This window comes from Salvelinus sp. IW2-2015, linkage group LG1 (assembly GCF_002910315.2).
Source record: "Salvelinus sp. IW2-2015 linkage group LG1, ASM291031v2, whole genome shotgun sequence".
NCBI classification, from domain to species: Eukaryota; Metazoa; Chordata; class Actinopteri; order Salmoniformes; family Salmonidae; genus Salvelinus; species Salvelinus sp. IW2-2015.
This window is the reverse complement of record NC_036838.1, coordinates 44,734,660-44,760,484: the sequence shown is the minus strand read 5'-3', so window position 1 is coordinate 44,760,484 and position 25,825 is coordinate 44,734,660. Positions and strand designations below refer to the sequence as shown.

Here is a 25,825-nt window from a genome sequence, read left to right as displayed (position 1 = left end):
TATTGGATGGAAGCTTGACAGATAAAGTGGGTATCCTTTCCAAGTTACAGTATTTGGTCCATACAGTTTTTAATAACATCACAAAAGGAAAAACAATATGACATTTGTTTTCTACATCTCCCCACTGACCATTTCCCACATCATTACGTTAGAAATAATATTTTTGGCAACTTTTACTTTATTCCGAAAGAAAATAATGTACTTTTTACTCCATACATTTTCCCTGACACCCAAAAGTAGTCGTTACATTTTGACAGGAAAATTGTCCAATTCACACAATTATCAGGAGAAAATTCCTGGTCATCCCTACTGCATCTGATCTGGCAGACTCACTAAACACAAATGCTTTGTTTGTAAATTATGTCTGAGTGTTGGAATGTGCCCCTGGCTATCCGTCCATAAAAAAATAAAAAATAAAATTGCTGCGTCTGGTTTAGTATAAGGAATTTGAGATTATTTATAGTTTTACTCAAGTATGACAATTTAGTACTTTTTCCACCACTGGATGTGGCTGGGGGTTATAGCATTTCTTTCACATGACCCATCAAGTTAGACAAGTGTGTCTGGGTAAGCGTCATCTAATATTTATAAAATATCTGGACACTTTCTGTTTACCTGGAATTTTTCCTTGTTGTAGGCTACTACCACTTTTAGTCTTAAACTTTACTACACTACTCACTGTTTAGCACATGACCTCACATGTGAATCCTTAAAGAGATGGGTGGGGCTGGCTTAAGAGGGTGTGAACAATGCTGAGTGGGTGCAGACAAAGGAGAGCTCTCCAGTAGGTACAAAACATTCAAAGGCCCTTTTCTCAAAAGTGAATTTACAAGTTTATCAACTTTCAAAGCAGAATTACTTTCCCATTGTTCCTAAAAAATGTAGTGTATCGTATACCATTTTATCCAATGTAAAAAAAACTATTTCAGATTTTGCTACATAAGACTGATTTGAGCCGGTCAGTCACATATTGTTCCATTATTCACTTTTTGGACGTTAGAGTTTTGGGTGGGCAAAAGTCTCTCTAGACAAAGGCATTGCTTTGGTTGATACTAAAGGGTAGAGAGAGAGTTCTCTCCTGCTCAAATTTACGACTGGGTGTGGAGGTGTCAAAACCATCCAGCAGCTCCCCCTCTCTCCTCTGTGGGAGAGAGAGAGAGTGCTGGTTACTGTCACCCCTCCCAGTCTGATCTGACCCATTCTGATCCTCACAGGACTGTCATGACAACCGCCACAAAAATAATTTATTGTTTGGTTGTGTTCATTTTGTAATTATATAGTCCCCCCCAAGTTCATAAATACAGTGGGGAGAACAAGTATTTGATACACTGCTGATTTTGCAGGTTTTCCTACTTACAAAGCATGTAGAGGTCTGTAATTTTTTATCATAGGTACACTTCAACTGTGGGAGACGAATCTAAAACAAAAATCCAAGAAAATCACATTGTATGATTTTTAAGTAATTAATTTGCATTTTATTGCATGACATAAGTATTTGATACATCAGAAAAGCAGAACTTAATATTTGGTACAGAAACCTTTGTTTGCAATTACAGAGATCATACGTTTCCTGTAGTTCTTGACCAGGTTTGCACACACTGCAGCAGGGATTTTGGCCCACTCCTCCATACAGACCTTCTCCAGATCCTTCAGGTTTCGGGGCTGTCGCTGGGCAATACGGACTTTCAGTTCCCTCCAAAGATTTTCTATTGGGTTCAGGTCTGGAGACTGGCTAGGTCACTCCAGGACATTGAGATGCTTCTTACGGAGCCACTCCTTAGTTGCCCTGGCTGTGTGTTTCGGGTCGTTGTCATGCTGGAAGACCAGCCACGACCCATCTTCAATGCTCTTACTGAGGGAAGGAGGTTGTTGGCCAAGATCTCGCGATAACATGGCCCCATCCATCCTCCCCTCAATACGGTGCAGTCGTCCTGTCCCCCTTTGCAGAAAAGCATCCCCAAAGAATGATGTTTCCACCTCCATGCTTCACGGTTGGGATGGTGTTCTTGGGGTTGTACTCATCCTTCTTCTTCCTCCAAACACGGTGAGTGGAGTTTAAACCAAAAAGCTCTATTTTTGTCTCATCAGACCACATGACCTTCTCCCATTCCTCCTCTGGATCATCCAGATGGTCATTGGCAAACTTCAGACGGGCCTGGACATGCGCTGGCTTGAGCAGGGGGACCTTGCGTGCGCTGCAGGATTTTAATCCATGACCGGCGTAGTGTGTTACTAATGGTTTTCTTTGAGACTGTGGTCCCAGCTTCTTTCAGGTCATTGACCAGGTCCTGCCGTGTAGTTCTGGGCTGATCCCTCACCTTCCTCATGATCACTGATGCCCCACGAGGTGAGATCTTGCATGGAGCCCAGACCGAGGGTGATTGACCGTCATCTTGAACTTCTTCCATTTTCTAATAATTGCGCCAACAGTTGTTGCCTTCTCACCAAGCTGCTTGCCTATTGTCCTGTAGCCCATCCCAGCCTTGTGCAGGTCTAAAATCTTATCCCTGATGTCCTTACACAGCTCTCTGGTCTTGGCCATTGTGGAGAGGTTGGAGTCTGTTTGATTGAGTGTGTGGGACAGGTGTCTTTTATACAGGTAACGAGTTCAAACAGGTGCAGTTAATACAGGTAATGAGTGGAGAACAGGAGGGCTTCTTAAAGAAAAACTAACAGGTCTGTGAGAGACGGAATTCTTACTGGTTGGTAGGTGATCAAATACTTATGTCATGCAATAAAATGCAAATTAATTACTTAAAAATCATACAATGTGATTTTCTGGATTTTTGTTTTAGATTCCGTCTCTCGCAGTTGAAGTGTACCTATGATAAAAATGACAGACGTCTACATGCTTTGTAAGTAGGAAAACCTGCAAAATCGGCAGTGTATCAAATACTTGTTCTCCCCACTGTACATGTTATTTGACCTAGAAATTGTATTTCTTTACAGATGTGATAGCCAGGCCCAGCCATTCAGGATAAGGTTTTCCCCACAAAAGGGCTTTATTACAGACAGAAATATTCCTCAGTTTCATCAGCTGTCTGGGTGGCTGGTCTCAGACAATCCCGCAGACAAGGAAGTTGGATGTGGAGGTCCTGGGCTGGCATGGTTACACTTGGTCTGCGATTGTGATGCCGGTTGGACGTACCTCCAAATTCTCTAAAACAATGTTGGAGGCAGCTTATGGTAGAGAAACGAACATTCAATTCTCTGGCAACAGCTCTGGTGGACATTCTTGCAGTCAGCATGCCAATTGCATGCTCCCTGTCATGGCTGTTGTAAGAAGAGGACCAAGGTGCAGCGTGGTCAGCGTACATTTTCTTTATTTTAATCAAAATGACGCCGAACAAAACAATAAACACTACAAAAACAAACCGTGAAGTTCAAAGGCTATGTGCCCTAAACAAAGTCAACTTCCCACAAAGACAGGTGGGAAAAAAGGCTACCTAAGTATGGTTCTCTATCAGAGACAACGATAGACAGCTGCCTCTGATTGAGAACCACACCCGGCCAAACACAAAGAAATACACAACATAGAACATAGAATACCCACCCCAACTCACGCCCTGACAAAACCAAAATAGAGACATAAAAAGGATCTCTACGGTCAGGGCGTGACACTCCCTCAAAACTTGAGACATCTGTGGCATTGTGTCACACAACACAATGCCACAGCACAAGGTGCGCCTGTGTTATGATCATGCTGTTTAATCAGCTTCTTGATATACCACACCTGTCAGGTGGATGGATTATATTGGCAAAGGAGAAATGTTCACTAACGGATGTAAACAAATTTGTGCAAAAAAATTGAGATAAACTATATTTTTGTGCTTTTGAAAAAATTCTGTGATATTTTATTTCAGCTCATGAAACATGGTTCCAACACTTTACATGTTGTGTTTAGGTCTCTGACCTCCTCTCTATAGGCTGTCTCGTCGTTGTCGGTGATCAGGCCTACCACTGTTGTGTCGTCTGCAAACTTAATGATGGTGTTGGAGTCGTGCCTGGCCATGCAGTCGTGGGTGAACAGGGAGTACAGTAGAGGACGGAGCACGCACCCTTGGGGAGCTCCAGTGTTGAGGATCAGCGTGGCAGATGTGTTGCTACCTACCCTCACCACCTGGGGGGGCGGCCCGTCAGGAAGTCCAGGATCCAGGTGCAGAGGGAGTTGTTTAGTCCCAGGATCCTTAGCTTAGTGATGAGCTTTGAGGGTACTATGGTGTTGAACGCTGAGCTGTAGTCAATGAATAGCATTCTCACATAAGTGTTCCTTTTGTCCAAGTGGGAAAGGGCAGTGTGGAGTGCAATAGAGATGGCATCATCTGTGGCTCTGTTTGGGTAGTATGCAAATTGGAGTGGGTCTAGGGTTTCTGGGATAATGGTGTTGATGTGAGCCATTACCAACCTTTCAAAGCACTTCATGGCTACGGGCGTGAGTGCTACGGGTCTGTAGTCATTTAGGCAGGTTGCCTTTGTGTTCTTGGGCACAGGGACTATGGTGGTCTGCTTGAAACATGTTGGTATTACAGACTCAATCAGGGACATGTTGAAAATGTCAGTGAAGACACCTGCCAGTTGGTCTGTACATCCCCGGAGCACACGTCCTGGTAATTCGTCTGGCCACGCAGTATTTTGTATGTTGACCTGTTTAAAGGTCTTACTCACGTCGGCTACGGAGAGCGTGATCACACAGTCGTCCGGAACAGCTGATGCTCTCATGCATGCCTCAGTGTTGCTTGCCTCGAAGTGAGCATAGAAGTGATTTGGCTCATCTGGTAGGCTCGTGTCACTGAGCAGCTCGCGGCTGTGCTTCCCTTTGTAGTCTGTAATAGTTTGCAAGCCCTGCCACATAAGACGAACGTTGGAGCCGGTGTAGTATGATTCAATCTTAGCCCTGTATTGACGCTTTGCCTGTTTGATGGTTCGTCGCAGGGCATAGCAGGATTTCTTGTAAGCTTCCGGGTTAGAGTCCCGCACCTTGAATGCTGCAGCTCTACTATTTAGCTCAGTGCGAATGTTGCCTGTAATCATGGCTTCTGGTTGGGGTATGTACGTACCGTCACTGTGGGGACGACGTCCTCGATGCACTTATTGATGAAGCCAGTGACTGATGTGGTGTACTCCTCAATGCCATCAGAAGAATCCCGGAACATGTTCCAGTCTGTGATAGCAAAACAGTCCTGTAGTTTAGCATCTGCTTCATCTGAGCACTTTTTTATAGACCGAGTGACTGGTGCTTCCTGCTTTAATTTTTGCTTGTAAGCAGGATTCAGGAGGATAGAGTTGTGGTCGGATTTACCAAATGGAGGGCGAGGGAGAGCTTCGTACATGTTTCTGTGTGTGGAGTACAGGTGATCTAGAATTTTTTCCCTCTGGTTGCACATTTAACATGTTGATAGAAATTTGGTAGAACTGATTTAAGTTTCCCTGCATTAAAGTCTCCGGCCACAAGGAGCGCCACCTCTGGGTGAGTGGTTTCCTGTTTGCTTATTTCCTTATACAGCTGACTGAGTGCGGTCTTAGTGCCAGCATGTTTCTGTGGTGGTAAATAAACAGCCACGAAAAGTATGGCAAGTAGTGTGGCCTGCAATTTATTGCAATATACTCTACTTCAGGCAAGCAAAATCTAGAGACTTCCTTAGATTTCGTGCACCAGCTGTTGTTTACAAATATGCACAGACCCCCCCCCCCCCTCGTCTTACCGGTGTGTGCTGTTCTATCTTGCCGGTGCAGCGTATATCCCGCTAGAAGAATATCCATGGCGTTATTCAGCCACGATTCTGTGAAACATAGGGTTTTACAGTTTTTTATGTCCCATTGGTAGGATATTCGTGATCGTACCCTGTCTAATTTATTGTCCAATGATTGCATGTTGGTGAGTAACGGCAGCTTTCCCACTCGCCTTCTCCGGGTCCTGACCAGGCATCCGGCTCTTTATCTTCTGTACCTCCGTCACTTCCTCTTGCAAATAACTGCTGCCATTTCTTCCGGCGCCATTTTGAGCTTGATCTTGCTTGATCTTGAGTTTCTGTATGAATACAACTGCTCTGCTCCCCTCAATGCTCTGAAGAAGAAGGATGTGTCTTGGGCTTTCGAGGACTTGAAGGAGGCCCTAACCAAAGCAGCAATGCTACTCTCCCATGGCTTCTACCTGCCCAAAGTGCAAACAGATGCCAGTGACATCGGACCTGGTGCTGTTTAGACAAGAGATTGATGGCGATGAGCGAGTTATCGCCTATGGATCAAGACTGTTGAATTCTGCCGAGAATAATTACTCTGTCTCTGAGCGAGAGTGCCCTAGCAGTCATTTGGGCGGTGGAAAAGTGGCGGTCTTTCCTTGAAGGGAGGAAATTCGAGGTCATTACTGACTACTCAGCCCTGGCCTGGGTGTTCAACCATCCAAAGCCCAATTCAAGACTGGTAGATGGATGATCAGACTACATTTTGACTTCCATGTCACCTACATAAAAGGACAGTGCAACATTGTTCCGGCTAGTCTCTCCTGCACCTCGGGTTGGGAGGCAGAAGCAAGCCATGGTCTGCTCCAGCCATGCATCTGGCAGTCACAAATGTTCCCTCCCCTTGGACTGGTCTGACATAGCTTTAGCTCAGCAGTGTAAACCTGAGGTGCAGACCATAATGTCCAGGGCTGAAGGCCAAGACATGGACGCATTAAATATGCCATTGAAAATGGGTATCGGTACCTGGTAATCCCTGTTGGACAGGGAGGTCAAAAGTTTAAACTGTTCATCCTACATGGGATGAGAGAGCAGTTCTTGAGATACTTCCACCACAGTCCCCTTGGTGACATTTAGGGAGGCTAAAAACCCTACTCAAAGTGCTGGAAGTTACCTGCTGGCCCGATGTGAGGAAGGATGTATGGGAATACACTCAGAACGCATCAATCACACATTGAAGACCATGATTGCAACCTTCGTGAAGGACAAGCACAACACTTGGGACAGCTGGTTGCCTGAGTTCCGCTTCTCCATCAACTCTGCCTGGCAGGAGTCAACAGGTTTCACACCTGCAGAAATTGCTCTCGGACCGAAGCTGAAGGGTCCGCATGAAAGGCTCATCAGCAAGTCACCTGATCCTGACCAGAATGCCTACTCACTGCTTGAGAGGCAACAGCTCATGCTAAAGTAGGTTAGACGCAATGTCTCTAAAGCTCAAGAAAAACAGTCTCTCTGGATGGGTGATCAAGAAAATACACAGCCTTTTATTCTTTAATTTAGGTCCCTGGTTCGGGCCGAGGGGACGGTCTAAAGTTATACTGTTACATTGATGCTGTTGACCCGGATCACTGGTTGCTGCGGAAAAGGAGGAAGTCGAAAGGGGAGGTGAGTGTAACGGATGTGAAATGGCTAGCTAGTTAGCGGTGGTGCGCGCTAGCAGCCTTTCAGTCGGTTACGTCACTTGCTCTGAAACCTAGAAGTAGTGGTTCCCCTTGCTCTGCAAGGTCCGCGGCTTTTGTGGAGCGATGGGTAACGATGCTTCGTGGGTGACTGTTGTTGGCGTTTTTCTTGAGTGCACCTGTGTAATGATCATGCTGTTTAATCAGCTTCTTGATATGCCACACCTGTCAGGTGGACACATTACCTTGGCAAAAGAGAAATGCTCACTAACAGGGATGCAATCAAATGTGTGCACAACATTTGAGAGAAATATTCCATACGATTTTTGTGCGTATGGAAAATATCAGGGATTTTTATTTCAACTCATGAAACATGAGACCAACACTTTACATGTTGTGTTTATATTTGTGTTAAGTGTAATTACCCTGGTAACAGCCTGAAACTGTGAGTAACTTCTCTTGCCCTGGTAAAAGTCTGAAACTTGGTGAGTAACGTCTCCCTGACCACTCCTCTGTTGACCCGGCAGAGCTGTAAAAAGAGCAGCACAGAGAGAGAGACCCCCAATCAAACAATTGTTTGATTTTAGATGCAGCAATAAAAACACATAAGCTTACAGTAGCTGAGTGACAATGAGCCAGCGACCATACTGTACCTACCTTCAATGGAGGACAGCTGTTTGGACACTTTAACCCTGTTTCAAAGAACCAGGAACAAATAGTACTCAGCAAACTGATAGCAATGGCACACTCCCACATAGTCCGACTTGGACACTGGTATAGAAAGGTTAACATGTAATGGTACAATAGGTTCACATACCTGTTTGACACCTTGGAAGCTGTATTGACTAATGTTTGAAATCCTATTTTACTTGTGTTCTTTGGTTTAATGTTGAACCACCCAAATTAACAGGAAGCTTTAGTGTAGAACAGGTCACTTGGCAACAGGTGTGCTTAGGCAAACACTAGCCTTACTGTGACCAAGCCCGCTTAGGTGCTGTTTGTTAGGGCCAAAGTAATAGTCAATCTGAGCTCCAGATTGGATCATCTTAAATACGTAAGTGCTGTTCCCTGAGAATAGCAATAAGAAATCTCTGTTGTCAGGTCAGATGCTCATTGTTAGATTCCCAAGTTAAACTAATACATTCAGCCAGATACCTTTCATTCTAAAGCTTGGGGACAAATGACTGCTGGACTCATTACCCAGGGATTCCTGTCTGCTGATTCAGGTTTACTGGACACTGATCATTTTCTTTATTGAGACATAAAGTCTGGGATTAGGTTTGTTTGTTTGCTAGTAGAATTCCTTCACTCTGGTAACGGTAAACAAAGGGCCACAGACTTAACTGACTGCCTCTCTCTGGGAAATGCTGTTTCTGCTCAACCATCTGACAGACGTTCATTGCCCATTCTCCCATCCCTATGGTAACCAAGCTGAGGTGTGTTTAAAGGTGGTGCTCTGCCTGGTGCATTGGGTCGGGGCAGGGTGAGGGGTGTATCAGGTACCTCTATGCTGGAGTTAGCCTGGCCCATTAGGGATACTGGCCTGTCTACCCATGTCCCCTAAGACACTCTTTGTGCAAACGTCTGAGAGAGAGAAAAATAACATACCATGAATATGGACTTGTCCAATAGCATTATTCAAAATGCTTGTAAAATATCCTCCACCCTCAGTAATCATAAACAGATTACAAATACTGGTAAATGGTTTTCAAATTGTTCAAATTATAATGTTACACGGACAGAAGAGCAAGTACATACATAGACTCTTTTTTTTTTACCACATGCTTTGACGCTCAAGACACATGGTTAATTCATTATCATCATCAATATCAGACATCGTCTCATTAGACTTATTTTTATTCATTGAAAAGTTGTACAAACCTGAATTACTTTGTTTATAGAATTCAAGACAGAGAAAACATGACAGATAAAATGGAGGGTGTTCAGGAATGGTTATACAGACAAGCTTGGCAGAGCTCACTATTTTAATTGCAACTAAGTTCTTCTGGCCCTTTTTCACTGGGGCCTAGCTAGCTATCTCCAGGATGTGTATGAAATGATTCTTTAATTTGAATCAAGAGCGACCATTTGTAAACAGAGCGGGTACAAACACATTTCCCATTTACTATTGTTAACACCAACATCAAAAACTCATTTATGATCAAGGGCATCTTGTGTAATGAAAGGTTATCTGCCATGAAAGGTACAATTCTTCCTTAGTGCAGTGAAATGAAACTTGATACAATTTAAATAATCATTCTAAATATAAAAAATTAAAACATTTATTAAAATATAGTGTATACTATAAAGGATGTCTTGAAAAAAATATAAATCAATACAAGCTATGAAATAAAATTCTAATAATGAGGAATAAACTGCTACTGTTACCTTGCTGTAACGCTGAGATTAAATCCTGCCAGTTTCATAATTAGAATGTGCACAAACAAGCATAGAAACACATAGCACAACTTCATGCACTTTGTCAAGACTATATAGGAAACTTCAAGAATTATACAATTGTAGACCACATTTCTCTTCCACGACAGTACAAACCAGTTTGAAAAAGACGTCTAGTTAAAAAGGTCTGTGACATTGCACCTAGCACAGAAAAAGATAAACTGTAAACAGACTCAAGCCACAGGCAATACAACATTCACGAAAACAACATCTAAAAACGTAACCAAAATCTAGATTTTGTACAATACTTCGAAATACAACGCGTGGAACTGTATCAATCGACAACTTACCTTTTCTGGCACCAGAATATTTTTACCTAAGAACTGCATGTAGGTCATTTGGACACATTTTTTAAATGTTTTTGCACAAACAGGACACCAACGATGTGATGCATCAGAGGATCAAACTGAGCTAGCCCCTCTTGCCCCCTCCCTCCCTTCAACCCCTTCCTTCCTTAACCCCTGATTGAATTTGCCCTTATAGAACACTTATGTGCCAATCAGACTGCAAGTCTACATCTGATTAGAGTAGGAGGTGGGTTCGCCCACAGGACTGTATTCTGATGCCTGCTCCCGGTCTCCCTGGCCGCTGTAGCCTCCTGACTGGTCGAAGCTGCCCTGGTTGTAGGGCTGCTGCTGGCTGAAGGTCGCGGCCTGTTTTTCGGGCGGTGCTCCAGCGTACCGAGCAGGTCCTCCCTTATGCCAGCCAGTCTCCTTGAAAACAAACCAGATGTTTCCTGCCCACAGGACGAAGTTTAGGAAGCCAAACACCTGGGGAGAGACAGAGTATATCACAACAAAACAAACATGTGGTGTGTGTGTTGTGGTGTGGTGTGGTAGTGTGTGGTTCACAGTCTGTCGTACCACAGAGGTGTTAAGGCCTGACCAACGGGGTCCTTGCACTAAGCCACACTTGTTGGTCATGACCTTACAGGCAGACATGAGCTCCAGCACCTCATCTGAATCTGTGGCGACCTTGACGTCCGACAAGGCCTGAGCCCAGGCCGAAGAACTGACCAGCCACATGAAGGCGAACACCACGGTCACTATGAAGTCCTGAGAGGGGAGGGGGACATGTTACTGAATAGTGATCAAGTTACTGTTTGCACAATCAGCAGATGTGAAAGGTGCAGGGACTGGGTACATTATACAAAATATATTGCAGCATGGAAGCAGTACAAACACATAGCATACTATCTTAGTCAAAAGGAAATATAATCAGTGGAGGTTGAACACGGAAAAGGTGAGCAGCTCACAATGAGAGGGCCTCGGTTGTTCTCGCGGTACTTGTTCTGAAAGAAGATGTAGACTATGGTGGCCATGAGGGAGTAGAGGAAGGCAAACACAGCAATGGTGACGAAGAACTCAGCTGAGGAAGAGTAGTCCCCAATGAGGAAGAGACTTTCCCTCCTCCTCCCATCACACAGCGGAGCCTCAAAGGACACCTGGTGCAACCTGCCACAGAGTGGAGAAAAGAGGAGTCTAAAACACCTGTAGCCACTCTTTAAACAATGGAGAGATTAAGTCTGTCAAAAAAGACATCAACAGACTGCTGATGATCTTATTTTGTGTCTCGAGTGAATATTAGCAAAGCTACCACAAAGCATTTTAGACATCTTGTCTGGTGCTAATCACTATCACTTTGTTTTGCTGCATAATAGCTTTCAGAGTGCCACACAGATGGATCTTAATTGGCTAGACTAAATCTTGCATATGGTGTTAGAAATGACATCTGAAATTGTCTCAAATATTATCCCGCTAGGCTGGTGTTGAAACGCACATGCGTGCACGCACACACATACACACAGAAACACAGACAGCTAAATAATTTGAATGAGGAAAAACAGAGTTGGAGATGGCTCCTATTCTCTTTGGGTTCATTAAACATTCATGGGGCTGCGCTGGAAATTGAGAAAAAATACCTCTAACCCAAATGTGCTCGTATTTGTCCTCGAGTTGCATTACTATTATGTGTCTTAAATGTTACTAGAAAGTGTCTTACCTAAAAGGATAGGCAAAATCGATGCCAATACTGAGGTTGCTGCTGGCCTTGTCAAGCTGACAGTCAACACTAACCCGCAGCTGTCCACTGTAGCCTCCACATGTTGCAAATGCAAAAATGGCAAAAAGCTGTTGAGAGACAAACAAACAAAAACAACAAAATTATTGAATTGGAACTCAGTTCAGGAGTAATTAGCCGGATTATTTAAAGGCCCAATGCAGCTGGTTAACAATTATGTACATGTACCTTACTGTAATAGTTTTCTATTAAAAGTAAAAAATAAACAATATTAGCTGTTTAGCAAAGAACAATTTCACAATCAAGAATTTAGCTTAGAGTGGTCTGAGTGAGAGGCCTACAGTATGTAACCTGAAAACGATCTGTTTTGGCAGAGGCTTGGAACTGTCTTTATTGGTCCATTAAAGGCCTAGTGCAGTCAAAAATGAGATTTTCCTATGTGTTATATATATTTCCACACTGAGGTTGGAATAATACTGTGAAAATGATGGTAATAATGAGCTGTTTGAAAAGACCACCTGAAATTTCAGCCTGTTTTGGTGGGATGGAGTTTTGGCCTGGATGGTGACATCACTGGGCGGGAAATTAGTTAGACCAATAAGACAGAGATCCAAACCTCTCTGCCAATAACAGCTGATTTTCAGTTTTCCACTAACTAGTGTTAGCGCAATGACTGGAAGTCTATGAATATCTGCATGCTGCTAACGCTAGTTAGCATTGGCTCGTGAAACTCCACGAGTTCATCTCACTCTGGGGAAGTAGATAATGGGCCTCATTGCCAAAATCCCGAAGTATGCCTTTAACTGAAAATGATTTGATATGGAGATAAAAATGGCTGCATGGAACTTATACCACTGGTGATGTCACCAGGCAAGCCAAAACTCCAACCATGCAAAACCTGCTGGTTAGAAGGTCCTGTGTAAATTGTACTTTCAACCAGCAACTATGAGGAAATAACACTGATCAAATTTGTTCACATTTTTACAATGTTAGTTTCATCAGCTGTTGTGCAATATGATACAGAACACAGGAAAAACAGCATTTTGAATGCAATGGGCTTAATGACTCATCTGTTGAAAGTCTGAGAGGGCATTGTGATCACTAAGAACACAAGGGCCTTGTTGTAGTTTCCTCTCAATTATTTATGCATCCATCAGTTGTTAAGTCAAAGATAAACAAGAACACCAAGCGTGCAGATCTAATCCCTCCAAGGATTTTGTTGGTCTTCCAGCAGGCAAAGCAGTGCTCAATTTCAATTAGGCCCCCTCCCACACATACAGGTAATTCATATCCAGCACCACTCTCTCTGTGGTGGATTCTCACTGCAGTTAGACAAAGAGGCAGTGACATGGCTACGGCTACTGACAGCAATGTCTGGAGTACCCACCCACCAAAGAGTTTTTCTTTATATATTTTGATTTGTTTAACACTTTTTTGGTTACTAAATGATTCCATGTGTTATTTCATAGTGTTGATGTCTTCACTAATAATCTACAATGTAGAAAATAGTAAAAATAAAGTAAATCCCTGGAATGAGTAGGTGTGTTCAAACTTATGACTGGTACTGTAAGTGCACAGAAACACCACTCAAACCAGACCTAAATGAGTCTGAGGAAATGCTGCCATTAGAGAAAACAATAGCCACAATCACAGACCCAACAGGGAGAGTTTCATTAGGAAAGAATTATAATTTTGTAGCAGTTGAGGAAGACCAGCTAGAGTGGGGCTTGACCCAGCAGCCCTGAAGTATCAGGGCAATCACGCAACCTACGCCATAAAGATCCAGACCTCTTGCCAGTGGCTGTACTATGCTTACGTACAGAGGTGTTATAAAACTGTGATGTCTCAGATTGAATCATTGAGGGAGATATGAGAGTTAGTAGGGAGTGGGGTAAGACAAGCCATTTTTTACAGGGAAATATAGTATTCTTTCTAACAAAGATGTCTCCATATACACTACATTAGAGGTTGACCGATTAATCGGAATGGCCGATTAATTAGGGCCGATTTCAAGTTTTCATAACAATTGGAAATCGGTATTTTTGGACACCGATTTAGCCGATTAAAAAAATATATATATTTTTTTTTACACCTTTATTGAACTAGGCAATTCAGTTAAGAACACATTCTTATTTTCAATGACGGCCTAGGAACGGTGGGTTAACTGCCTTGTTCAGGGACAGAACGACAGATTTTTACCTTGTCAGCTCGGGGATTCAATCTTGCAACCTTACGGTTAATTAGTCCACCGCTCTAACCACCTGCCTCTCATTGCACTCCACGAGGAGCCTGCCTGTTACACGAATGCAGTAAGAAGCCAAGGTAAGTTGCTAGCTAGCATTAAACTTATCTTATAAAAAACATCAATCAATCATAATCAATAGTTAACTACACATGGTTGATGATATTACTAGTTTATCTAGCGTGTCCTGCGTTGCATATAATCGATGCGGTGCGCATTCGCGAAAAAGGACTGTCGTTGCTCCAACGTGTACCTAACCATAAACATCACTGCCTTTCTTAAAATCAATACACAAGTATATATTTTTAAACCTTCATATTTAGTTAATATTGCCTGCTAACATGAATTTCTTTTAACTAGGGAAATTGTGTCACTTCTCTTGCAACAGAGTCAGGGTATATGCAGCAGTTTGGGCCGCCTGGCTCGTTGCGAACTGTGTGAAGACCATTTCTTCCTAACAAAGACAGCCAACTTCGCCAAACGGGGGATGATTTAACAAAAGCGCATTTGAGAAAAAAGCACAATCGTTGCACCACTGTACCTAACCATAAACATTAATGCCTTTCTTAAACTCAATACACAGAAGTATATATTTTTAAACCTGCATATTTAGCTAAAGGAAATCCAGGTTAGCAGGCAATATTAACCATGAAATTGTGTCACTTCTCTTGCGTTCATTGCACGCAGAGTCAGGGTATATGCAACAGTTTGGGCCGCCTGGCTTGTTGCGAACTAATTTGCCAGAATTTTACGTAATTATGACATAACATTGAAGGTTGTGCAATGTAACAGGAATATTTAGACTTATGGATGCCACCCGTTAGATAAAATACGGAATGGGTCCATATTTCACTGAAAGAATAATAGTTTTGTTATCGAAATGATAGTTTCTGGATTCGACCATATTAACTTCTTTGGGGTAGGGGGCAGTATTTTCACGTCCGGATGAAAAGCGTGCCCAGAGTAAACTGCCTGCTACTCATGCCCAGATACTAGGATATGCAGATTATTAATAGATTTGAATAGAAAACTCTGATGTTTCTAAAACTCTTTGAATGCTGTCTGTGAGTATAACAAAACTCATATGGCGGGTAAAAACCTGAGAAAAAATCCAACCAGGAAGTGGGAAATCTGAGGTTTGTAGTTTTTCAACTCTTTGCTTATCCAAGATACTGTGGAAATGGGGTCATATTGCACTTCCTAAGGCTTCCACTAGATGTCAACAGTCTTTAGAACCTTGTTTGAGGCTTCTACTGTGAAATGGGGGCAAATGAGAGGGGATTGAGTAACATGAAGTCCTATGAGTGTCATCTGATGAAGATCATCAAAGGTTAGTGATTCATTTTATCTCTATTTCTGCTTTTTGTGACTCCTCTCTTTGGCTGGAAAATGGCTGTGTTTTTTGTGACTAGGTACTGACCTAACATAAATCGCATGGTATGCTTTTGTCGTAAAGCCTTTTTGAAATCGGACACTGTGGTGGGATTAACAACAAGTTTATCTTTAAAATTGTGTATAATACATGTATGTTTGAGGAATTTTAATTATGAGATTTCTGTTGTTTGAATTTGGCGCCCTACACTTTCACTGGATGTTGGTCAGGTGGGATGTTAGCGTCCCACGTACCTTAGAGAGGTTAATGACCAAAGGCTCGTTATTTCTGTGTGTTATGTTATAATTAAGTCTATGATTTGATATTTGATAGAGCAGTCTGACTGAGCGATGGTAGGCAGCAGCAGGCTCGTAAGCATTCATTCAAACAGCACTTTAGTGCGTTTTTCCAGCAGCTCTTCGCCATGCTTCAAGCATTGAGCTGTTTATGACTTCAAGCCTATCAACTCCCGAGATTAGGCTGGTGTACCCGATGTGAAATGGCTAGCTAGTTAGCGGGGTGCGCGCTAATAGCGTTTCAATCGGTGACGTCACTCGCTCTGAGACTTGGATTAGTTGTTCCCCTGCTCTACAAGGGCCGCGGCTTTGGTGGAGCGATGGGTAACGATGCTTCGAGGGTGGCTGTTGTCGATGTGTTCCTGGTTCGAGCCCAGGTAGGGGTGAGGAGAGGGACGGAAGCTATACTGTTACACTGGCAATACTAAAGTGCCTATAAGAACATCCAATAGTCAAAGGTATATGAAATACAAATGGTATAGAGAGAAATAGTCCTATAATAACTACAACCTAAAACTACTTACCTGGGAATATTGAAGACTCATGTTAAAAGGAACCACCAGCTTTCATATGCTCTCATGTTCTGAGCAAGGAATTTAAACGTTAGCTTTTTTACATGGCACATATTGCACTTTTACTTTCTTCTCCAACACTTTGTTTTTGCATTATTTAAACCAAATTGAACATGTTTCATTATTTATTTGAGGCTAAATTGATTTTATTGATGTATTATATTAAGTTAAAATAAGTGTTCATTCAGTATTGTTGTAATTGTCATTATCACAAAAATAATATATATATATATATGTATTATTATTTTATTTATCTATTTATTTATTATTATTATTTTTTTAAATCGGCCAATTAATCGGTATCGGCTTTTTTTGGCCCTCCAATAATCGGTATCGGTATCGGCGTTGAAAAATCATAAAATCGGTCGACCTCTACACTACATGGCCAAAATTATGTAGAGACCTGCTCGATGAACGTCTCATTCCAAAATCATGGGTATTAATATGGAGTTGGTTCCCCCTTTGCTGCTCTAACAGCCTCCACTCTTTTGGGAAGGCTTTCCACTAGATTTTGGAACATTGCTGCGGCGACTTGCTTCCATTCAGCCACAAGTGCATTGGTGAGGTTGGGCACTGATGTTAGACGATTCGGCCTGGCTCGCAGTCTGTGTTCCAATTCATCCCAAAGGTGTTTGATGGAATTGAGGTCAGGGCTCTGTCCAGGCCAGTCAAGTTCATCCCCACCGATCTCGACAAACCATTTCTATATGGACCTCGCTTTGTGCATGGGGGCATTGTCAAGCTGAAACAGGAAAGGGCCTTCCCGAAACTGTTGCAACAAAGTTGGAAGCACAAAATCATCTAGAATATAATTGTATGCTGCGATTCCCTTCACTGGAACTATGAGGCCTAGTCCGAACCATGAAAAACAGCCCTAGACCATTATTCCACCTCCACCAAACTTTACAGTTGGCACTATGCATTGGGGCAGATAGCGTTCTCCTGGCATCCTCCAAACTCACATTCGTCCGTCCGACTGCCAGATGTTGGAGCGTGATTCATCACTCCAGAGAACGCGTTTCCACTGCTCCAGAGTCCAATGATGGTGAGCTTTACACCACTCCAGCCGACGCTTGGCATTGCGCATGGAGATCTTAGGCTTTTATGCGGATGCTCGGCCATGAAAACCCACTTCATGAAGCTCCCGACAAACAGTTATTGTGCTGACGTTGCTTCCAGAGGCAGTTTGGAACTCGGTAGTGAGTGTTGCAACCGAGGACAGAGGATTTTTACTCGCTACAGCACTTCAGCACTCGGCGGTCCTGTTCTGTGAGCTTGTCTGTCCTACTACTTTGCGGCTGAGCTGTTGTTGCTCCTGAACCTTTCCACTTCACAATAACAGCACTTACAGTTGACCGGGGCAGCTCTAGCAGGGCAGAAATTTGACGACCTAAATTGTTGGAAAGGTGGCATCCTATGACAGTGTCACGTTAAAAGTCCCTGAGCTCTCAGTAGGGGCCATTCTACTACCAATGTTTGTCTATGAAGATTGCATGGCTGTGTGATCGATTTTATACACCTGTCAGTAACGGGTATGGCTCAAATAGCCAAATCCACTAATTTGAAGAGGTGTCCACATACTTTTGGTCATATAGTGTATTTCAGGATGTTGTGTATCCCTGGAAATAAATCAGAATTAATGTAAACAATACAGTTTTGAAAACATAGCTTGTCCAATAAAAGAGGTCTCTTGGCACAACTTACCCCAGGTATGGGGCAAATTAAGCCGCAGGACAGGGTAAGTTACACTGCCTACACATTTCTGTAATGAATGAAATTGTAGGGACCGACACCGGAGATGAGAAGCAGGTACAGGGAGTCAAACATTTAATCAGGAACAGACATGAAACAAGACAGGAGCAGCGTCAGTACATGGGTATACAAGGACAATCAATGCAGAAGCAGGGAACAGAGCAGGGAACCAGACAGATATAGGGAAGGTAATGACAGAGGTGTTTGAGACCAGGTGAGTCCAATAATTGCTGATGCGCGTAACGGGGGGAAGGCAGGTCTGCGTAATGATGATGGCTGGAGTGCGCAATGCTGGGGAGCCTGGCGCTCGAGCGGGAGCAGGCATGACAGAAATATTACCAGTAGCTTTTAAAAACCATGTCTATCTTTATTTCCCAAACACAATTCAACACAATCACAATAGTTTTTGTCTTAATCATATTAAGCATATTTTAACACAGGCTTAACACCTAGCAAACACTTTGTACTTTTGTTTTTACACTTGTAACATAGTTGTTGTTACCTCATATCCTAGTGATAATGCCTAGCATTACGCCTTGGAAGAAAACACTTCAATTTTCTCAACTTGCCATTGGCGCAACATACCCCATACCATTGGCTCAGTTTACCCCAAGGCAAACATTTTGACGATATTAGCCCACACAGCTACAATGATGCACTTTCATGCTAGGTTTAGGGCCTCATATTGAAGCTTATAGAAACTCCAACTGCTAAATAGAACACTCTTATCTACTTTGGTTTATACACAAGCATCATGAAACCTCTAACACAATAAATTAATTTGACTTGGAGAAAATACTTTTTTGAGACCTAACTTGCTTACCACTTTTTCCATGTGGTTTTCTTCCTTCACAGACTCAATTAAATGATGACCTCTTCCTAAATATTTGGTCAAATTATTCATTTTGTGTATGGTTTCCTAGAAACAACTTACCCCACACTCCCCTACTGGAGTACCTTAATAATCATCATCATCATCATAATAATAAAACCTAAGGGAGTTGTTGGTAGAATGAGAAACAATAACATTTAATGTGATTTAGCACACATCCTGTCCTTATAGTAGTAATGCAATAGCTTTTTGTGCTCCCGAACCCTAAGGCCCAGTGGACTGCAGCAGAGGAGGCTTGTGGGATGAGCTATAAGAGGACGGGCTCTTTATAATGGCTGGAATGGAATTAACGGAATGGAGTCAAACGTGGTTTCCATATGTTTGATTTATTTGATACCTTTCCAATGATACTCCAGCCATTCCAATGAGTCCGTCCTCCTATAGCCCCCCCCCACCAGCAGCCACTGGATTTCAGATATAAAAGGGTGGCTGAATCTGCTTTAAAAAGAACAAAGAAAGTTTCAGGAAACAAAAAATGGTCCTTCATCTGAGGCCAGGACTAATGGGGTGTTACCAACTCTATCTGGGACAATAGGGAGAAATCACAGGCTGTGACAAATGCAGGTCTGACGTTTAATATCGCATAGGTTATCATTGCCATTGTAAAAATACAAACCCTCTGTGGCAATGGTAGAAGAGAATCCTACAGCTATAGGGGAAAAACTGTGGTTCCATGTATTGATTGGTATCGGGTATATTTCATGACGTAATGACAACTAAAATTAAAGACAAAAGCCCCCCTCCAACATCACAAGACCATCTCTTTCCTAGAACCAACAGGGGAAACTGAAAAAGAGGGCGTCCACGGAACACATGTTGATGGAAACTTGAATCAGGCATCAACAAATCAGACATAGGATGGAAGAAATCAGAGAGAACTGCCCAGAACAGAGTGTGATGGACAGCAGTGGTCCATGGCCTACGTTCCCCGAGGAGCGATATTACTTTGTTTTTGCCTCTGTGGTTTGAAGAAAGTATATGGTACTACTTCAGATATGCACTTCCCAAAAAAACTTGGATTTCATGTATTCATTTGTATCTGGTATATTTCATGATGTAATGACAACAAAATTAAAGACAGAAAGCATGCAAAAGATCAAACATCCCTTTGAAGGAACATCTCCCTTTCTGTAGTTCTCCAGTGAGATGTTTTTTAATACCTATGAAAAGGTATATAGAAGTTAAACCTCATGAGACAGATTAGTGTTAAAAAACTGGACTTGGCAGCTTGGAGGAAGTTATATCACTCCTAGTAGTCTACACCACTGCACACAGAAGCTCTGCTCCAAACTCAGCCTTGAACATCATCTATCATCTCACTATCTGTCTCAAACCAGGTACAGTATATGTATCCAGATCCAATGATAAATTATGTAACACATTTCCTCTGCCATCACATTACAATCTACCTCCCATTAAAGTACTGAAGAGAATGACCCTTAGCTGCTTTGTGGGCCTGCAGGTCTGGAATTGGAGGTGAGGGCCGAGGGCTGTGGGCAAAGGTCATGGAGATAGCCTGGGGAAAGAAAGTGTGTCAAGCTCTCCTCCTACAAAGATATTGATCTTGAAGAAAGTTTTTCACAATATATAATGAACAAGGAGGTTTTCTTGGTTTAGAGTAACAGATGAGTACAATATTTTGTCGACAGAAGGAGAACTAGCTACATCCCAAACATCCCTACATCCCCTTTTACTTCACCCGGGCTGCCTCTTCTAATTGAAATTGAAAAACGTATCTTCGAGGAGGTCAGGAGGAGAACGTGTCACGGATCAGACATACTCTCCAAAAGCCCCCCTCCAACATCACAAGACCATCTCTTACCTGGAATCCACAAGGGATGAACGGTTGATTCGGGCATCAACAAAACAGACATAGGATGGAAGAAATCAGAGAGAACTGCCCAGAACAGAGTGTGATGGACAGCAGTGGTCCATGGCCTATGTTCCCTGAGGAGCGATGGGCCTATAACTTGTTGGATTATTACTTTGTTTTTGCCTCCGTGGTTTGAAGAAAGTATGTTGTACTACTTCAGATATGCACTCCAAAGATGCATCTCAATAGTTCTTTCTTTGTATCCTCTCCTTCATACACACTGATATGAAAACATATGACTGTAACTACTGCTCCCTGAAGGAGGGAAAAGAGGTACAGTGCCTTCAGTAAGTATTCAGACCCCTTGACTTTTTCCACATTTTGTTACGTTACAGCCTTAACCTTAAAATGTACTAAATAAATCAAAATAATCAGCAATCTACACACAATTCCCCATAATGTATTGTCCTGAATCTTCGTCATAGGAATCACTCGGATTGCCTGCTTCTGGAGACGGGACGATATTTCCTTCATCAAAATGGGCGCTCAGGCCTTGAGAACAGTCGATGTGATGACGCTGCAGAAGCATGGGGGATGCACAACAAATTGCAGCCTGTACCAATGTTCGCTCTAATTCTTTTTGGCACTGAGCAAATTTCAGGTCTGCTGAGCCAAACTTAAACGTTGTGAAAATTCTGTGAACACTGTGGCTGTAACCACCTTAAGTTCCAGTTTTAACAGTGGCCAAGTAGGCTACTATGGCTATTTGATCATAATGTAGGCCTACCAGAGTGGCCAGTAGTGTAAAGTACTGAATGAAAAATACTTTAAAGTAGTACCTAAGTAGTTTTTTGGGGTTACTTTACTATTTATATTTTTGACAACTTTTACTTCACTACATAACTAAAGAAAATTATTTACTTTTTACACCTTACATTTTCCCTGACACCCAAAAGTACTCGTGACATTTTGAATGCTTAGCAGGACAGGAAAATGGTCCAATTCACCCACTTATCAAGAGAACATCCCTGGTCATCCCTACTGCCTCTGATCTGGCAGACTCACTAAACACAGATGCTTTGTAAATGATGTCTGTGTTGGAGTGGGCCCCTGGCTATCCGTAAGTAAATAAAAAACAAGAAAATGGTGCTGTCTGGTTTGCTTACTAAAAAATAAAAACGTCCCTTTTTCAGGACCCTGTCGTTCAAAGATAATTCAAAAAAATTCAAATAACTTCACAGATCTTCATTGTCAAGGGATTAAACACTGTTTCCCATGCTTGTTTAGTGGACCATAAACAATTAATGAACATGCACCTGTGGAACGGTCGTTAAGACACCAACAGCTTACAGACGGTAGGCAATTAAGGTCACAGTTATGAAAACTTAGGACACTAAAGAGGCCTTTCTACTGACTCTGAAAAACACCAAAAGAAAGATGCCCAGGGTCCCTGCTCATCTGCGTGAATGTGCCTTAGGCATGCTGCAAGGAGGCATGAGAACTGCAGATGTGGCCAGGGCAATAAATTGGAATGTCCGTACTGTGAGACGCCTAAGACAGTGCTACAGGGAGACAGGACGGACTGCTGATCGTCCTCGCAGTGGCAGACCACGTGTAACAACACCTGCACAGGATCGGTAGATCCGAACATCACACCTGCGAGACAGGTACAGGATGGCAACAACAACTGCCTGAGTTACACCAGAAACGCACAATCCCTCCATCAGTGCTCAGACTGTCCGCAATAGGCTGAGAGAGGCTGGACTGAGGGCTTGTAGGCCTGTTGTAAGGCAGGTCCTCACCAGACATCACCTGCAACAATGTCGCCTATGGGCACAAACCCACCGTTGCTGGACCAGACAGGACTAACAAAAGGTACTCTTCACTGACGAGTCGCGGTTTTGTCTCACCATGTGTGATGGTCAGATTCGCGTTTATCGTCCAAGGAAAGAGCGTTACACCGAGGCCTGTACTCTGGATCGGGATCGATTTGGAGGGTCCGTCATGGTCTGGGGCGGTGTGTCACAGCATCATCGGACTGAGCTTGTTGTCATTGCAGGCAATCTCAACGCAGTGCGTTACAGGGAAGACATCTTCCTCCCTCATGTGGTACCTTTCCTGCAGGCTCATCCTGACATGACCCTCCAGCATGACAATGCCACCAGGCATACTGCTCATTCTGTGCGTGTTTTCCTGCAAGAGAGGAATGTCAGTGTTCTGCCATGGCCAGCGAAAAGCCCGGATCTCAATCCCATTGAGCACGTTTGGTAAGGGCTAGGGCGAGGGTGAGGGCTAGGTCCATTCCCCCCAGAAATGTCCGGGAACTTGCAGGTGCTTTGGTGGAAGAGTGGGGTAACATCTCACAGTAAGAACTTGCAAATCTGGTGCAGTCCATGAGGAGGAGATGCAAAGCAGTACTTAATGCAGCTGGTGGCCACACCAGATACTGACTGTTACTTTTGATTTTGACCCCCCTTTTGTTCAGGGACACATTATTCCATTTCTGTTAGTCACATGTCTGTGGAACTTGTCCAGTTTATGTCTCAGTTGTTGAATCTTGTTATGTTCATACAAATATTTACACGTTAAGTTTGCTGGAAATAAACGCAGATGACAGTGAGAGGATGTTTCTTTTTTTGCTGAGTTTAAGGAATTTTAATTTATTATACTTTTGATACTTAAGTATATTTTAGCAATTACATTTACTTTTAATACTTAAGTACATTGAAAATCAAATACTTTTAGACTTTTACTCAAGTAGTATTTTACTGGGTGATTTTCACTTTCACTCGAGTCATTTTCTTTTGAGGTATATTTACTTTTATTCAAGTATAATAATTGGGTACTTTTTCCACCACTGAGAGTAGCCTACCATCAACAACAATTGAAAAAAATGCATCCCATAACATTTTTACATGGAAATAGCTGTTCTATCACCCAGTCTACAGTAGAAGTAAATGTTTGGTGTTCAATGTGAGCCTACATTCCCGGAAACTTTAGAAAAAAAACATGCAGGGCTTGACTTTAATCTGTTTATCCACTTGTCATCCAGACAAGGAGGTGACTGAAAAGGTTGTGTTGTTTGATGCAAGAAACCATTTTACAAAATAAAATGAATTATTATTCCCATACTGTTATTACAAAGATTCAGACAGATTATGCTACCCTCTGCCTTTTAGCTACTTAGCTTTGTTATGAATACTCAGGAAGAAAAAGGTGTAGATTCACATGCAGAGCGCGGCAGGCGTTTATTTCGCCTTCGCAGAAGGCAGGAATCGTGGTCACAGGCAGGCAACGGTCATACACAGGTAGGCAAACAGGCAGGTGAATCAAAACTAGGACTGAAGGCTATAACTAGTTCTCACAAACGAGCTAGGAAAAGGCTTAGTAGAGTCAAAATGAACAATACCTCACAAAGGCACAAACAGAATGAACTGAACTAAATAAGGAGCTGATGAGACCAGGTGAGTAACTAACACAGGTGAAATAAATGAACAAAAATGAAAGACAGGGCTACGTTTAACAACACAAAGAAACAGGGCTACGTTCACGAACACAATGAAACAGAACACAAGGTTGACTAAGAAAATAAATACAGAACCCTACAAGCTTATTCAAGACTGTCTCAAAATACAACATTGCCCCTTTATGACATAAAAAAGCTCTTTACTTGACTCACTTTCGAAGATGGCTAGAAATGCATATATTTTGTGCTCCTGTAGGACGCAACCACTCCCCCATTGTTGACTAGAAATTTGCTATAACTGGGCTAACAACTCACTAACTAGCAAATAATATGAACAAAATGTGCACAGGTGGCTACATGCAGCTCTCGCTTTGATCTCAAAACAAGCGCATCTACTCCCGACCGCTCATGCTGTAAACACTGTCCAGTTCAAAGTGAACGGCACAGATCCATATATGGCAATGGAATATTTGCATATAGGCCAACTGCAGTTATGGCGTATGGCCTGTGTAGAGTCGTGCCTGTCAATGCAATAGAATCCTACTCCAATGCCCTCTGCCTACAACAAAATCTCTTGCACAGTTAGTTTTACATACTAAGTCTTGCACAGTTTTGTTTCGGTACATTGAAAGTGGCTAATATTGCATTGATTCAAGCACAATTCCTACAGTAGAGTGAAACTTTGATAGTGTTAAAGTGGCAATATGTAACTTTTTGGGCGATCCGACCAAATTTCCATAGAAATGTGAGTTATAGATTTAGCATTCTACTTCAAAGCAAGTCTAAGAAGCGGTAGATCTGTTCTATGTGGCTATTGCTATGCTTACCGTGCTTTATTTTTGTTTTTACCTCTTTTACTTTCAGTTTTGTACACAAGCTTCAAACAGCTGAAAAAACTATATTTTTGGTTATGGAAAATATATTTCACAATGATTCTCTACACCAGGTATTACCAAACCGGGGTACACGTCTGCTGTCAGGGGTACGCCAAATAAAAATGTGATACACATAAAAATATATAGATATATTTATTTTTTTTCTTCACATTTTCAAACAGTTCATTTATATTTTTCAACGGGGTGAGTTTTTTTTGTCACCAGAGTAGCCTCGTTTCACTGCCAAAAATAAAATTCAACCATCTAGTGTTCAGCGAAAAAACAACAATGTCAAATACAGGTAGCCTAGTCAAATAATTAACATCCAATCACATTAACCGTTACTCTCTCTCGGGAATTCCATTAACGGTTCGTATGTAGCCAAACGTAGCTGCTGCTCATGTTGGTACCTGTACTGATGGCGCAAAAGCCATGACAGGGAGACATATTGGAGTGGTAACGCACGTGCAAGAAGTTGCTCCCGACGCCACTTGGGTGCACTGCAGCATCCAACGAGAGGCTCTTGCTGCCAAGGGAATCCCTGACAGCTTGAAAGACGTTTTAAAGCAAGGCCCCTGAACTCGTGTATTTTCTGCACTATGCAATGATATGGGCAGCGACCATGTAACGCTTTTACAACATACAGAAGTGCGCTGGTTATCAAGGGGCAAATTATTTACATGTTTTTTTAAATTGAGAGACGAGCTTAGGT

At 42.5% G+C, this 25,825-nt stretch overlaps 1 protein-coding gene across 1 annotated transcript in view; it reads right to left on the bottom strand.

Annotated features, from left to right (window-relative positions):
* Positions 1-9,196: 9,196 nt before the first annotated feature.
* synpra (synaptoporin a) overlaps positions 9,197-25,825 on the bottom strand; it is a 45,410-nt gene continuing 28,781 nt past the window's right edge. The window contains exons 3-6 of the mRNA XM_023993821.2: positions 11,816-11,943; positions 11,070-11,268; positions 10,678-10,869; positions 9,197-10,584 (exon numbers count right to left, since the gene is read on the bottom strand). Coding sequence (XP_023849589.1) covers positions 10,327-10,584; positions 10,678-10,869; positions 11,070-11,268; positions 11,816-11,943 — 777 coding nt within the window. The 3' untranslated portion in view covers positions 9,197-10,326. The remainder of the gene's footprint in view (positions 10,585-10,677; positions 10,870-11,069; positions 11,269-11,815; positions 11,944-25,825) is intronic.